Source organism: Schistocerca gregaria, chromosome 3 (assembly GCF_023897955.1).
Source record: "Schistocerca gregaria isolate iqSchGreg1 chromosome 3, iqSchGreg1.2, whole genome shotgun sequence".
Taxonomy (NCBI): domain Eukaryota; kingdom Metazoa; phylum Arthropoda; class Insecta; order Orthoptera; family Acrididae; genus Schistocerca; species Schistocerca gregaria.
Genome location: NC_064922.1, coordinates 604361283 through 604377534, shown reverse-complemented (window position 1 = coordinate 604377534; position 16252 = coordinate 604361283). Strand labels below are relative to the sequence as shown.

The following is a 16252-nucleotide window of genomic DNA, read 5'->3' as shown; positions in this document are numbered from 1 at the left end:
TTTTGTTTCTTCCTTGTAATTGATTTTAACAGAAAACAGGACAGTTTTATTTGTGGCTGACTGGTTTGTGATTAGAATATTGCCAATGAGTCTGAATCATTTAAAACTTTGTAATACTACCAACTTACAGATGAAAACAATGCAAAATACTTTAATTGAAGGTGCTATCCAGCAGCAGAAGAGGTCTCTCATACCCTATATACCAATGATCCAAAATGATTTACCATTCATTTTAAATGACTCCAATTTCCACCAAGATTTTGCTAGCAATAACAATAAACAAAGCTTATGGTCACAGAGAAGCCCACTTTCATTTGGATGTATTTGTCAGTAAGCAAAATTGGTGCATTTGGGGGACTGAGAATCTGCATTTCACGATTGAGAAGTCTCTTCACCCTCAAAGGGTGACTGTGTGCTGTACAATGTGTAGTCACAGAATAGTCAGTATGATATTACTTGATGGCATGGTGACTACCAAATGATATGTGAAGATTTTGGAAGATGATTTCATCCCTATTATCCAAAGTGACCCTGATTTTGACAAGATGTCGTCCATGCAAGATGGAGCTTGACCCTATAAAAGGAGGAGAGTGTTTGATGTTCTGGAGGATCATTTTGGGGACCACATTCTGGCTGTGGGATACCCAGAGGCCACTGGCATCAGCCTTGATTGGCCATGGTATTCTACAGATCTGAACACACGCGATTCCTTCCTGTGGGACTATATTAAATACAAGGTGTACAGCAATAACCCCAAAACCATTGCTGAGTGAAACACATCATCACTAAAGATGGCAGGCATATTAGACATGTAATAACCTAAATCAAAATATCTGTAGTGACATTTACATGTTAAATAAAGTGTGTGCATGCTGTGGTTTGTAACTTATTTATGTTTTTTTTTTTCATATAGTTCAATAATTTTCACGATCACAAAGCATTACTGGGTTTGATAGTGTATTAATATATTCAATGATCTAAAATGAAACAAGACTGCTTGGTGGACTTCTTGTCAGGGCACATTAGTACACAAATCTTTAACCAACTTCAAAATTGAGCTAAATCAGTCAACTCTGTGGCAGTTGATGAACTGGCTTCTAAAGATGTGTTCATGTAATCTGTCAGAAAATGTTGTATATGAGGTCTGACACAAAAGAAATGAGACTAGTGCTGCAAATATGTGTATTTACTAGATATGTTCTATTATTCATGGTTGCCTTCAAAGTAAGGCAAAATTGAGTCCATATACACCTACATTCATCTGTTCCATAGCTCAGATATTTCTGTATGTTATTTATTGTAAGATTGTGTAGATCCAGTGCTCTTGCTTCATACATGAGTAGCAGAACACAGATGTACACTTTTAGTATAAAGTGATCATCCACAACCCCTTTGCTGAATCATTGTGATGAAACTAGTTTCAGCATAGGAACCTTTGCAGATTGGAGCACTACTGCTAATGCTTCTGGAGGAATCACATAGTATTCAACATTGAGACCAAAACCAGGAATAACCTGCGAGCCCTAGTGACAGGCATAATTTATTTTTGACACAGGGCACAACCTGGAACTGGTTGCTCTCTGAGGGTTCATGGGGTGCCTGGCATGACCTTTTCAACATACAGAATAGGTCACCTGCACATACACATTCTTTTCCTTACATTATAAGTAAAACAAGTGATTCCTGAATAGACAGTGTGGCCCCAAGTACCACATGTAAGGTAGCTCCTTCAAATAGTAATTAACATAAAATTGTGCATTAATTGTTGTAAGCATAGTTTTGGTGGATATACAAACCAATGTTGCACTATATGCCTGTAACTAAGAAGCAGTAGTTACGTGCAAATACTAAGTGAATGTATTAGTCTTTTCTCACTGTCTTGTTGAGAGTTTGCAGATCATTTCCATCTGGTTATCTAGAGTGGCAGGTTTGTTATTGTATTGGCTGAAACACTTTCTGCAACTTTTAAGTCTTGATATTTATTTTCTTCCAAAACAATTCTTAGAAGAAAACATAAAATGGCCTATATTTAACCTCACCATCGATGCCAGAACTTTTTTGAAGAATGCATTTCTTTACTGTCCACATTTTTGTGATTAAAACATATTTCAACAAAAGTATATGTTTAGGCAGCTATTGTTTTAATGCTATAAAAGGATGATTTTTGGAATTTAAATTTTGAATGTGTAGTTTGTGACTTTTTAATAATTTTTGAAACAGTATGATTTTAAACAAAACTTTCTATTTTTTGCCAGTAAACAACAGAATGTTTCTAAAAGGTATTGACAATTGTTTTAAACAAATTTTGTCTATGCAGAAACTTTGTGTAATCCCCAGCTTGCTTATTTTACAATTTTCGTGACTTTCCTTTAAATAATGCATTTTGAATGACAGTGACTATGTTCTTTTACAAATGCAACAATACCTAAATCTTGAATAATAAATCATAATTCAAATAAAATTAAACAAAAATTGTATAATTTCAGAAATGTGTATGTCATTTATTATGAATTCAGTATACTGAATATAGTATTAAACAAATAGTTATGTCATAGTTTGTTTCTAATTACCTTCACTCTTCCAAAGTAAATGATACAAATCTTTAGTTGGTATAGGTTACACATTCATATTACACACAACAATAACCCAAGAAAAATGTTTGTTAGTTACAACCCATTTTGTATGAATTGATTACATTTATGTGACCATCTGCATCATATATATATAGTTACTGTAAAGTATACCAGGCACTTCGGCTGATGGAATTTTGTCTACCCTCCAGATACATTTGTTATCACACCTCCTTTTAAGATCTCCTTCCGCTGCCAGTCTGAAACAGTGACAGTTGCGTCATCCTGTCAGAAAATTCTCAGGATGTATGATCAAAATATTATAGACTTCAGGAGTAACTGTTCATTGTTCTGTGTGTGTGTACAATGTTGTAGACAGCACCCTGTTCACAAATGCAGCCCACATTCGGTGGACTCTACAAGACTCAGTTCTCCAGCATACAATGTAATCTGCACCAAAAAAGTCAGAACATTAACAATAAAGTTTTGTTGTGGTCTTCAGTCTGAAATCTGGTTTGATGTAGCTATCCATGCTACTCTCTCTTGTGCGAGCCTCTTCACCTGTAAATAACTACTGCAAGTTACAACCTTCTGAGTCTGCTTGCAGTATTCATCTCTTGTTTTCCCCCTACAAATTTTACCCCTCACACTTCCCTCAAGTACTAAACTGATAATACCTTGATGTCTCAAAATGTGTTCTAGCAACTGATCCCTCATAATCAGATTGTGTCACACATTTCCTTTCTCAGTTCTGTTCAGTACCTCCTCATTAGTTACATGATCTAAGCATTTAATCTTCTTGATTCTTCTGAAGCATCACATTTCAAAAGCTGTTCTCTCCCCATCCAAACTGTTTATTTTCCATGTTTCACTTACATACATGGCTACATTCTATACAAATATCCGGAAAAGGAATCCTAACACTTACCTATTTATTCGAAGTTAACAAATTTCTCTTCTTCAGAAATGCTTTTCTTGTGATTGCCAGTCTACATTTCCTCTCCACTTCAGCCATCATCAGTTGCTTTGCTGTCCAAATAACAAAACTCATCTACTTCTTTAAGTGCCTCATTTCTTAATCTAATCCCCTCAGCATCACCTGATTTAATTTGACTATTTTCTGTTACTCTAGTATAGCTTTTATTGAAATTCATCGTATATCCTCCTTTCAAGACACAGTCTATTCCATTCAGCTGCTCTTCCAAGCCCTTTGCTATCTCTTTGACAGAATTACAATGTTATTGACAACAAGTTTTATTTCCTCTCTATGAGTTTTAAATCCAAAATTTTCTTTGGTTTCCTTTAGTGCTTGCTCATTGTACAGTCTGAATAACATCAGAGATAGGTTACAAACCTGTCCCACTGACTTCTCAACCACTGCTTCCTTTTCATGCCCCTCTGTTCTTGTAACTATCATCTGATTTCTGTGCAAATTGTAAACAGCCTTTTGTTCCCTATATTTTACCTCTGCTACCTTCAGAATTTCAAAGATTTTTCCAATCAGTATTGTCAAAACTGTTTATTATGAGTCTACAAATGCTATAAAAGTAGGTTTGCCTTTCCTTAACCTGTCTCCTAAGAGATTTAGTAGGGTCAGCATTGTCTCATGTGTTCCTACATTTCTCTGGAATCCAAACTAATCTTCCCCAAGGTTGGTTTCTACCAGTTTTTTCAGTTTTGTGTAAAGAATCCATGTTAGCATTTTGCAGCAATAACTTACATATCTGTATGCTACCTCCTGGTACTCTTTACCTAATGGTTGCCATTATTTGCAAAATATTCAATTTTCTGATGACTAATAGACCTCTCCCTTTCTGCACATGATTTAGTTTGACATGGATGATATATGCCTCTCACCAGTAGAAATGAGTTGCTCTGGCTCCGGCCTGTTATCAATTTTGAACAACACTGTGCAATACTTGTTGGTAGAGGGGGTGGGGTGGATGTACATAGCAGAACCCTCCCTAGACCCTGCTTCATCTGTAAAAGATCCCCCAGCACCCAATAAAAGCCACTCATAGTCAAAATGTGAGTAGGTGTGTGCAGGTATGTTGCTCCTGAAGAGAAAATAGTGGCAATAGAATCAATGAGTCCTTGTGGTATCTTAAATATGGGTGATTCCATGTGAAAGTGGTCTAGGGGTCCCCAACTAATCACATCAGTTTTCTTGAGGGAAGTCATTTTCATTACCAGGCTATTTCTTATTTGTGAAATAATCACTTTATTTCATGATTAGCTATTAGCTAATTTTGCACTCTTGGGTATTTTCAAGCTGCCTTTATTACTTGCATTACAGTAAAAAATTGTAATTGTGTGCAATCTTATTTTCCACACATCTGTGTGGAGGAAGCAACATCTGACGACAGCTTCCTTGATAATGGTTTCTTAAAATCATGGGCAGCTATGGGCACAACTAACTCAGATGTGAATGCCGTATGCAGGAAAAGAAAACTGCAACACTTAGCATGTTTTGTCATTGTATCAATGTAAAACAGATTAAAATACATTTGTTTCACTTTTAAAGTAAAACTACATGTGGTATGGTCAATATTTTAAAGTCAACTGTGTTTGTCACCCTATGCACCAAGTATTAAAATCTGCCTGTTAGAAATGTGTGTATCTTCCTCTGGTCATTTAGGGAGCCTGTACACAAAATTTGAACAAAATCTGAGATAACCAGCTAGGGATAGTCTCTAGAACTACTCCCACTAGACAGTGAGTCAACCACATATAAGGAACATAACTTGCAATTTGTTCACTGTACCGTTTTGCAGTTTCCTGTTTCTCAAAGGCAGTCAAGTGCTTGAAGACAAGGTAAGTCATTCAGAATATTCTGTGAGTGTCACAATAGCATGCATGAATAAACTCTTCACAGTTTACAAGCCATACTGTTCTAAAGAAAACACTTGAGCTTTCACACTATCTCAGCCATCATTGCCAGTTATTTTCTGGACAACCAGTGTTTATTTGACAATGTAGTAATAATCTGATACAGTGCATAATGTCTTTATTATGTCCCTGATTAATTATTAAACTGTCTCCAAATTTTCAGACCTTGCAAGCAGGAAATACTACATCTACTGTCCTGTGCCAGTCTTTGAAGAGTGATCCCATTAGGGCAAACCTTGAAAGTGTGAAGGTAATAAAACATTGTTTTGTTCTGTTGTAGTGTTTACTATTGCCACTAATCTCTCTCTCTCTCTCCCCCTCCCTCCCTCCCTCCCTCCCTCTCTCTCTCTCTCTCTCTCTCTCTCTCTCTCTCTCTCTCTCTCTCTCTCTCTCTCTCTCTCTCTCTCTCTCTCACACACACACACACACACACACACACACACACACATTGAAAATTGTACAAACAGGAATTAGTGAAACAAGGACAAATTGAGCAAGACAACCATACATAAAAATGGTAAAACAGATAACAGTTTATGTCCATTGGCTCTGATCTTATAACTACCTCCACAACAACACTTGCAAAAATAGTACTAATGACTTTTTGATACATGTAGCTACAGAAATCTGATCTGAAAAACTATTAAAAATTATTTGTTATGACCCTTTACAGACTATGTTTGCAAGCCATAGAAGTTGCTGCCCAGAACTGTACTTCTGAGTATCTAGTTATATAAATTTGCTCATCTATTAGTGGTGATTCAGGCGCTTCAGAGTAATTTAACAAAATACTTGTGACTAAAATTGTTTCATGTCTTGCAAAGACAACATAACAGGGGTCTGTGATATTTACATTTCAGTGAGGAGTGAAATTGTGTGGGGAGAGATTGGGACAGTGTGGAGCCTATGTAATGGCTTCTTAGTGGAAGTTCTATAGCATATCCTTACACAAAAGTACTACCGCCTGCCCCAAAGTTCCTCGTAGTTTCTAGATCTGAGGACGAAAAGGATTTTTCATCTCTTAACCCATTCACTATTCAGAAAGGTGTAGATGTCATAGCTGAACCTGTCAATTCTTGTACCAGGATGTGTAACGGTACCTTGTTGTTAGAAACTGAGAGCGATTTTCAGGCACAAAAACTGCTTCGTGCCACACTCCTGTACATGTTCCGTGTCCGGGTGGAGGCTCACTGCACTTTGAGTACATCGCATGGTGTGGTATATACTAGATCACTCGAAGGATTGACTAACAAAGAGATTCAGTCTTTCCTCGCTGAGCAGGGCGTGACGGCTGTCCATAGGGTCATGAAAAAGGTCGACAATGATCTTGTACCGACCTGGACCCTTTTCTTGACGTTTGATAATGTTCTACACTGCCGTTAAGCATCAAAGCGGGCTATGAGGTTATTTCTGTTCGCCCCTATGTCCCGACACCTATGCACTGCTACCAGTGTCAGCATTTTTATCACACCTGCCACTCTTGTTCTAATGTGGCTAAATGCATCACTTGTGGCAGGGACGCCCATGAGGGTGACTGTCCACCTCCGTCTCCTCGTTGCGTGAACTGTCAGGGTGACCATGCAGCATCCTCCTGCGACTGTCCTATCTACAAGGATGAATGCTGTATACAGGAAATTCGGGTCAAAGAGAAAGTGTCCACCTCGGCTGCTCGCAAGCTGTTTGCTAGTAGGAAGCCCATGCTGCTCCCAGCGGGGAAATACAGTACTGTCCTCGCCTCTCCTTGGACTACCAGGGAGGTGTGGACGCAGACATGCGATCTGACCTTTAGCACTACGGTCATCCGTTCGACCAGTGCTAAGATCGCCCGGTCAGTGTTTCCTCTTCCTCCCGTCACCCATAAGACACAAGCACCTTCATCAGCTTCTGCCAAGACTAAGACCCAGAAGTCAGATGCATGGGCCTTCAAGAAGGAACCGTCCCGTGAAGACTTCCTACGTACCTCAAACTCCCAGCCATCGACCAGTACTTTGACTAAACGACCTTCCAAGAATGCTCATAGGAAGCAAAGTTCTCCTTCTCCACCACGGTGCGTTTCTTCTCCTGCGCCACCCAGCTATTGCCGCCCCAGGCTGTCATCCATTTTGCCTTGCTGCACCGCTGGTAGCTGAACATCTGGCCATTCACCGGTGAAGGAAGATTCCCCTCCCGGCCATCTTAACAAGATGGCCGACAAACCTATTTAAAAAATGGATGATGACTCTCCACCTATTGATAGTGGCAGCAGTGCTCGCTCGAAGCCAGGCCCTCAGCGTCCTTCGAGGTGACCCCTTCTTGCTTCTCATTTTTCTTTTTCTTCTCACGATGACACTTCTTCATTGGAATATTTGCGGCATTCGCTCCAACCGAGAGGACTTAAAGTTGCTGCTATGCTTGCAGTGTCCGCTCGTCGTAGCTCTCTAGGAAATAAAGCTATGCCCATGTGATCAAATTGACTTGGCACACTATGCCTCTGTGCGTTTTGACCTACCCCCTGTGGCAGGTATTCCGGCTCATGGAGGGGTTATGTTGCTGGTCCGGGATGATATTTAGTACGATCCGATTATATTGCACACCGACCTGCAGGCAGTTGCCGTCCGAATTACTCTCCCCACTTTTACATTTTCCATTTGTACCGTTTACACTCCATTGTCGTCTGCCGTTACCAGGGCAGACATGATGCAAATTAATGCTCAGCTACCTGCACCATTTTTGTTGACTGGAGACTTCAATGCCCACCATCCCCTTTGGGGCTCTCCAGCATCCTGCCCGAGAGGCTCCCTGTTAGCAGACCGTTTCAACCACCTCAATCTTGTCTGCCTCAATACTTTTCTTTCGGACATAACTCACACCTATTCCCATTTAGACCTCTCTATATGTACTAGCCAACTTGCATGCCGGTTTGAGTGGTATGCACTTTGTGATATATATTCGAGTGACCACTTCCCTTGTGTTATCCATCTCCTGCATCATACCCCCTCTCCATGCTCAACTAGTTGGAACGTCTCCAGAGCAGACTGGGGGCTCTACTCTTCCAGGGTGACCTTGCAGGATCAAACCTTCGCAAGCTGCTATAATCTGGTCGTACACCTCACGGAAGTCGTTCTCACTGCTGCTGAATATTCCATCCCTCATACTACTTCTTCTCCATGTCGTGTACCAGTCCCCTGCTCGTCGTGCTTTATGCACCTTTAAACGCCACCCTATGATGGCGAATTGTTCGCAAGCTGCTATAATCTGGTCGTACACCTCACGGAAGTCGTTCTCACTGCTGCTGAATATTCCATCCCTCATACTACTTCTTCTCCATGTCGTGTACCAGTCCCCTGCTCGTCGTGCTTTATGCACCTTTAAACGCCACCCTATGATGGCGAATTGTATCAATTATAAATGATTGCTTGTGCAGTGTCATTGTGTTATTGAAGAAAGCAAGAAAGCCAGCTGGGCTGCTTTCAAAAGCACCAACAGTTTTACTCCTTCTTCTGTTGTCTGGAGTAGCCTGCGCCGGCTATCTGGCACTAAGGTCCACTCACCAGTTTCTGGCTTGACGGTCGCGAATGACGTCTGGCTCCTGAGGATGTCTCCAATGCCTTCGGCCGATTTTTCGCAGAGGTTTCGAGCTCCGCTCATTACCTCCTTGCCTTCCTACCCCGAAAATAGGATGAGGAGGCAAGGCCACCTAACTTCTGCTCCTTGAATAATGAAAGTTATAATTTCCCATTCACCATGTGGGAACTCGAAAAATGCACTTGCCCAGTCGTGGTCCTCCGCTCCAGGGCCTGATTCTATTCACATACAGATGCTCCTGCGGGTAAAAGTTTTCTTCTTCGTACTTATAATGGCATCTGGATTGAGGGTCATGTTCCCACATGCTGGCGTGAATCTATCACTGTTCCGATTCCTAAGCTGGGGAAGGACAAGCACTTGCCTTCCAGTTATCGACCCATCTCCCTTACCATCTGTGTCTGTAAGGTGATGGAACGAATGGTTAACTCTCGTTTGGTTTGGCTGCTCGAATCTCGACTCCTACTTACCAATGTACAATGTGGATTTTGTAGGTGCCGCTCTGCTGTTGACCATCTGGTTACCTTGTCAACCTTCATTATGAATAACTTCCAACTGTGGATGTGTTCTTTGATTTAGAGAAGGATTACGACACCTGTTGGAGGGCGGGCATTCTCCGCACCATGCATACATGGGGCCTTCGCGGTCACCTCCCTCTTTTTATTTGTGCCTTTTTAATGGATCGACATTTCAGGGTACATGTGGGTTCTGTCCTGTCCGACGCCTTTTGCCAGGAGAATGGGGTGCCTCAGGGCTCACTTCTGAATGTTGCGCTCTTCACCATAGTGATCAGTCCAATAATGGACTGCCTCCCAGCTGATGTATCAGGCTCCCTTTTCATGGACGATTTTTCCATCTATTGCAGCGTGCGGCGTACTTGTTTCCTGAAGCGCTGTCTTCAGCATTGTCTTGACTGTCTTTACTCCTGGAGTGTCACCAATGGCTTCCGTTTTTCTGCCACGAAGTCGGTCTGTATTAACTTCTGGTGCTACAAAGGGTTTCTCCCATCATCCTTACATCTCGGTCTCGTTGCTCTCCCATTCATGGAGACAACAAAATTTTTAGGTCTTACATTTGACAGGAAACTTAGCTGGTCTCCACATGTGTCATATTTGGCTGACCATTGTACCTGTTCTCTAAATGTCCTCCGTGTTCTCAGCAGTACATCGTGGGGAGTAGATCGAACCGTGCTACTTCTCCTATATCGGTCGATCATCTGCTCAAAGCTGGATTATGGGAGTTTTGTATACTCCTGTGCACGGCTGTCCATCTTACGCCGCCTCAACTCTATACAACATCGGGGGTCACGTCTTGCGATCAGAGCGTTCTATACTAGTCCCGTTGAGAGTCTTCATGCTGAAGCCGGTGAATTGCCACTAACCTACTGGCACGATATACTGCTTTGTCAGTATGCCTGTCAGCTGTTGTCAATGCCCAATCACCCGTCTTATCGTTTCTTTTTTGATGACTGTCTCGACCATCAATACTGGTTGTATGTATCTACCCTGCAACCCCCTGGAGTTCGCTTTTGTCGCCTCCTTCAGCACCTTGATTTTTCACTCCCTGCAACCTTTTGTGCGGGCGAGATCCAAACGCCAACTTGGCTCCAGGCTCAGGTTTGTGTTCACCTTGACCTCAGTTTGCTCCCAAAGGAGGTTACCCCAGCTTCAGTATACTGCTCACGGTTTGTCGAACTTCATTTGAAGTTCATTAATACGATCTTCATTTATACAGATGGCTCTAAGACCAATGACGGTGTCGGGTGTTCTTTTATTGTTGGGGCACACAGTTTTAAATACCGGCTCCATGGCTATTGTTCGGTCTTCACAGCTGAGCTGTTTGCCCTCTACCAAGCTGTTCTTTACATCCACAGCCACCGACATTCTGTTTATGTCATCTGCTCTGATTCCCTGAGTGCCATCCAGAGCCTCAGTGATCCATATCCGGTTCACCCTTTCGTGCACCGGATCCAACTCTCTTCAGCAGCTGGTGGACGACGGTTCTCTGGTTACCTTATGTGGGTTCCTGGCCATGTCGGTATCCCTGGGACTGAAGCTGCAGATGCCGCGGCCAAGGCTGCAGTCCTCCAGCCTCGGACAGCGTCTTGTTGTGTGCCTTCATCTGATTTTAGCAGGGTCATTTGTCAGCGCATTTTATCGCTGTTGCATGCTGATTGGGCTACACTTACTGACAACTAGCTTTCGGCCTTGAAACCTCTCCTCACGCCTTGGATGACCTCTTCACACCCTTCTCAGTGGAAGGAGGTCATTTTGGCTCAGTTATGAATTGGACACTGCCAGTTCAGCCATCTGATTTTAGCAGGGTCATTTGTCAGCGCATTTTATCGCTGTTGCATGCTGATTGGGCTACACTTACTGACAACTAGCTTTCGGCCTTGAAACCTCTCCTCACGCCTTGGATGACCTCTTCACACCCTTCTCAGTGGAAGGAGGTCATTTTGGCTCAGTTATGAATTGGACACTGCCAGTTCAGCCATCACCATCTGCTGACGGCTGGGCCGGTGCCGTTCTGCCCATGTGGGCAATTGCTTACGGTACGGCACATTTTAACGTCCTGTCCAAATTTTCATACACTGCGCATTGATCTAGAAGAAAACATGCACTTAGCAACTATAAAGGAAATGCTGCATGGCAAAATTACCTACAAACTGAACATTTGGTTGAAAAATTAAAACAAATTTTGAAAACAAAGTATTGGTTAAACTTAAATTAATTCTGTGTTGGGAGATGCAGGACAATATAAGTTGACCCCCGAAACATCAGTTATGTCAGCTGAATTAGCAAGTTTCAGTAGTTCAAATGTATATGTACCAAAATTTTAAAGTTTTGAACTTGGCTGAACGCAGCAACTGTAGAGCAGAATCTTCATGAGGATAAAGTGAAATCAGTTACAGAAATGAAAGATTTGTTCAGACCCCTTGATCCAGGTGTTGATGTATTTAAAAAGCCTTCTTTAGAAGTATCAGTGGTTATACTGGTTACATAATGTTGTGAAGGTACATTAAAATTGTAACCATAGTAACTAGATCATGCTGACTGTCAGTAAGTTGTGTGAAGTACTGGGTGATAATGATCAGCACGATTTCTATGGTTTTATTATTATGGAGTTAAATTTCATCTTTCATTGGTGCCTTATGGCTACAGTTTTAATGTACCTCCTCATCATTATGTAACCAGTGTAACCATTGATTTTTCTGAAGACCATTTTTACAGACATCGCAACATTGGTAAAGGGTTTTGAATAAATCTTTCATTCCTGCTACTGATTGTCCATTATTTTTGCATCTGATTGGCTGGATTTCACTTTGTCTCTTGTACTTACCAAAATGGTGGGAGAAAAATCAGATCCTCAAGTAGAATTACAAGTAGTGAAATACTGCTGCAGATGATGCAATAACAATCCCCTGATTTCCAACATCCAGAATGTGAAGTACATACATGGAGGAGAGCATAAAAGGCCATCACAGCTTTCATAGGAATGGAATGGCTGGTTATATGCTTCTGGCCATTAAAATTGTAAAACCACACAAGTGGCATGCAAGAAATGTCAGACTGGCATGAAAAGTGTACTATGTGCTTGGATGTGAAAATAACATTTGTGCAAAATTGCACAGGATAGGTAGCACCATCCTTATTCTGTATATCAGGAAAAAATTGTGCAGGTTTCTCATTAAATTTGAATGTTGTGTGTTTGTAGGTATATTGTGTTATGCCTCATATAAGAATGGGAAACATCTACTAGCATGTGTCCAAATTTGACAGTAGTAAGTTCATGTTCATGTTCTGCAGTTACTGCTCTGCAGTTTTTCAGTTTGCATTTGTCAAGATGCCATGACCGCCATGTGAATATGGAATCTATACATTCAGAAGGGCTATGCAGGATCTCAATGATCCCATGTGACTAGCACACAAGAGGACAAATGTATTGTTTGCTGTGCCATACAAGATCGAACTAACACAGCACATACCTTGTGTCAGGGAATGGGCTGTCCACACAGTTAGTGTGATGACACCTGGAGCACCCAGATTGGCAGCATGGTGTTCATTTTTGTGAGTACCCTTGACTCAGCTGCAGATTAAGCTGTGCCAACATAGGTGCACTCAACGACAATGCTAAACATAGGAGTGGCACCATGTTTCTTCAGATGGGTCCCAGTTTTATATACAGCAACATGAGGAGAGCAGATGTTGCTACATATTACATTTGGCACCATCATTCTGGCCCAGTATACGTGATTGGATGGTATTGTGTGCCATTGAGCACAAACGTAGCCATTAATTTAGACAATAGTCTTTACATTTCTGATGGGTTGAGGCCAGTAGCTGCGCCCAATCTTTGATACATATTACGTTATCTTTCAATAACATAACACTAGACTGCATACTGCATGTGCTGGGTTGACATACATCGGTACAGAAGGTGTTTGACTTGTCCTGGTGAACACATTTTCCAGATCTCTCATGCACTGACTACATCAGTATTCTTTGGCTCTGACTGAATTCTCCTATTGATAACAAAATTCAAAATATTAGGGTTTCACAAAAACTCAGCTTTGATACCCACACAGGAAAATTGTTGCAGATTACTTTTGTCATAAACTACAGAGCCAAAAAGCTGGTACACCTGCCTAATATTGTACAGGGCCCTGCAAGCACACAGAAGTGCTGCAACATGATGTGGCATGAACTTGACTAATGTCTGAAGCAGTGTTGGAGGGAATTTACTTGATAAATCTGTAAGAGTATGAGGGGGTGGAGATCTCTTCTGAACAGCACATTGCAAGGCAACCCAGATACGCTCAGTATGTTCAAGTCTGGGGAGTTTGGTGGACAGCAGAAAGTTTAAACTCAGAAGAGTGTTCCTGCAGCCACTCTGTAGCAATTGTGGATGTGTGGGGTGTCAAATTGTCCTACTGGAATTGTTCAAATCTGTCGGAATGCGCAATTGACATGAATGGATGCAGGTGATTAGAAAGGGGGCTTTCATACATGTCACCAGACAGAGTCATATTACATACCACTCCACCTGCACTCACCACACTCTATTACAGAGCTTCTACCAGCTTGAACAGTCCCCTGCTGACGTGCACTCAAGGGTACACGAGTAGGCCTTTGGCTCCAAAACACCATATCAGTGATGATGTTTTGTTGAATGGTTCACACGGTGACACTTGTTGATTGTCCAGCATTGAAATTTGCAGAAACATGTGGAAGGGTTGCACTTCCGTCATAGTGAACAATTCTCTTTAGTTATTGATGGTACCATTCTTGCAGGATTTTTTTCCGGCTGCAGCTATGTTTTACCGGATTTCTGATATTCACGGTATACTCATGAAATGATCCTACACCAAAATCCCCACTTCAGATACCTCAGAGATGCTGCGTCACATCACTCATGCGCTGACTGTGACAAAACTCACATCCAAGCTCACTTAAATGTAGATAACCTGCCATTGTAGCAGCAGTAATCGATCTAACAACTGCACCAGACTCTTATATAAGCATTGCCGACTGCAGCACCATATTCTTCCTGTTTACATATGTCTGTATCTGAATAAGCATGCCTATACCAGTTTCTTTGATGCTTTAGTGTACATCCACTGTGCAATCTGAGGAACAGTGTCAGTAAAGAACTCGTACTGTATGCATATTTTGTACTTTTTTCTGCCCACATGAGTTATGCAATAGTACTTTGTGGTAATTCTGTAGGCTTAAAATTAGTGAATGGGAAAAGAAAACTAACAGGTTCATTGCAGTACTTACCTGAAATTAATCATGTAGAGATTGTTTCATAATATAATGACAGAAACTAGTCTGTATGCCTACAACTGCCTTGCTTTTGTGAGAGGAAACCTTATCCATTACCATAACACAAGTGGTGTTTATACAGTTAAAATGCCGTATACAAGGCTGGCAAGGACCCTTAACTGCTACTAATGTCTCGGTCATGTCTGCTGCAAGAAATTACCTGAAGGTATCAACACAGTGTTAATAAAACAATTTAAAACTAGCATATTTATGCTGATGTTACAAATACCTTCCAATTTTTGAGTAATATTCCCTTTATTTTCTGTATTAGTATGGCTTGCTTTGATTTTTGCATGTATATTTGATAAAAAAAAATTATGTTGCAGCCATCATTATTTTCTCGTCCGTGCGTGAAAAATCCATGGGAATACACAGGAATGACGAGTCCTACACCGGTCTGTTGCCATGAAGGAAGAGTGGTTGAATGTGTTAATGTTTAAGGGAGCAATCTGTAAACAATTTCATTGTAAATAAGTGTTTCCTCGTAGTTTCTGTAAATGTTAATGTTAAATGTAAACCACTAGATTATTAAACAATGTATGGATTATTTTATTTCTTTGCAACTGCTCTAACAACAATGTTCTCATTTTTATGCACATTTTTCTTGTTGAGATGTTTGAGCAGGGAACACATTATTTTATGGTATAAGAAAACACTGTCCATTATAGAGTGTAAATTTATCTTCATATATAAAGGTAAATTTGCAGACTATACAGTAGTCGATGTTTCCTATGATGAAATACATGACAGCTTTGGACCCACAAACAAACAAAACTATTTTCTACACCTACATCTGTACTCTGCAAACCACAATGAAGTGCATGGCAGAAGGTACCAGTTATTAGGTTTCTTCCCGTTCCATTCAGGCATGGAGTATGGGAAGAATGACTGTTTGAATGCCTCTGTGTGTGCTGCAATTATTCTAATCTTCATTATCCCTATGTGAGTGAAATGTAGGGGGTTGTAGTATATTCCTAGAGTCAACATTTAAAGCTAGTTTTTGAAACTTTGTTAGTAGAAGGAAAAAATGTTAGCTGGAGCACAGAGTGAGCAACATGCACACGTTTTAGTTGTATGAGCACTAGGCATGTTTCTGTGCCTAACATTTCATCTCATAATGTCATATAATTACATTGATGTACAAATTTCATGAGTATTGACTTCTTCAGATATATCGTGTGTTCAATGAAAACTTCTAATTCTGACATTTGAATAGCAGCTTCATTGTCAGCTCTTTAAATTGAGCTTGGTGGTTAGTAGACAGATCAGTTAGGAGATTTTTTGTGGATATTCCACTAGTACCATAATTAGAGGTGGTATGCAGGATTTTACAGTATCCTAGTTTCAGACATTGCAAGCACTCTTGCTGCTTGCCTTTAAGGAAATACATTATGTACCTTTCTT

At 40.9% G+C, this 16252-nt stretch overlaps 1 protein-coding gene across 1 annotated transcript in view; it reads left to right on the top strand.

Annotated features, from left to right (window-relative positions):
* The window catches only part of LOC126355144 (uncharacterized), a 93542-nt gene extending 78147 nt beyond the window's left edge, over nucleotides 1-15395 (top strand). Inside the window, exons 4-5 of the mRNA XM_050005340.1 lie at nucleotides 5623-5709; nucleotides 15175-15395. Coding sequence (XP_049861297.1) covers nucleotides 5623-5709; nucleotides 15175-15288 — 201 coding nt within the window. The 3' untranslated portion in view covers nucleotides 15289-15395. The remainder of the gene's footprint in view (nucleotides 1-5622; nucleotides 5710-15174) is intronic.
* Nucleotides 15396-16252: the final 857 nt, after the last annotated feature.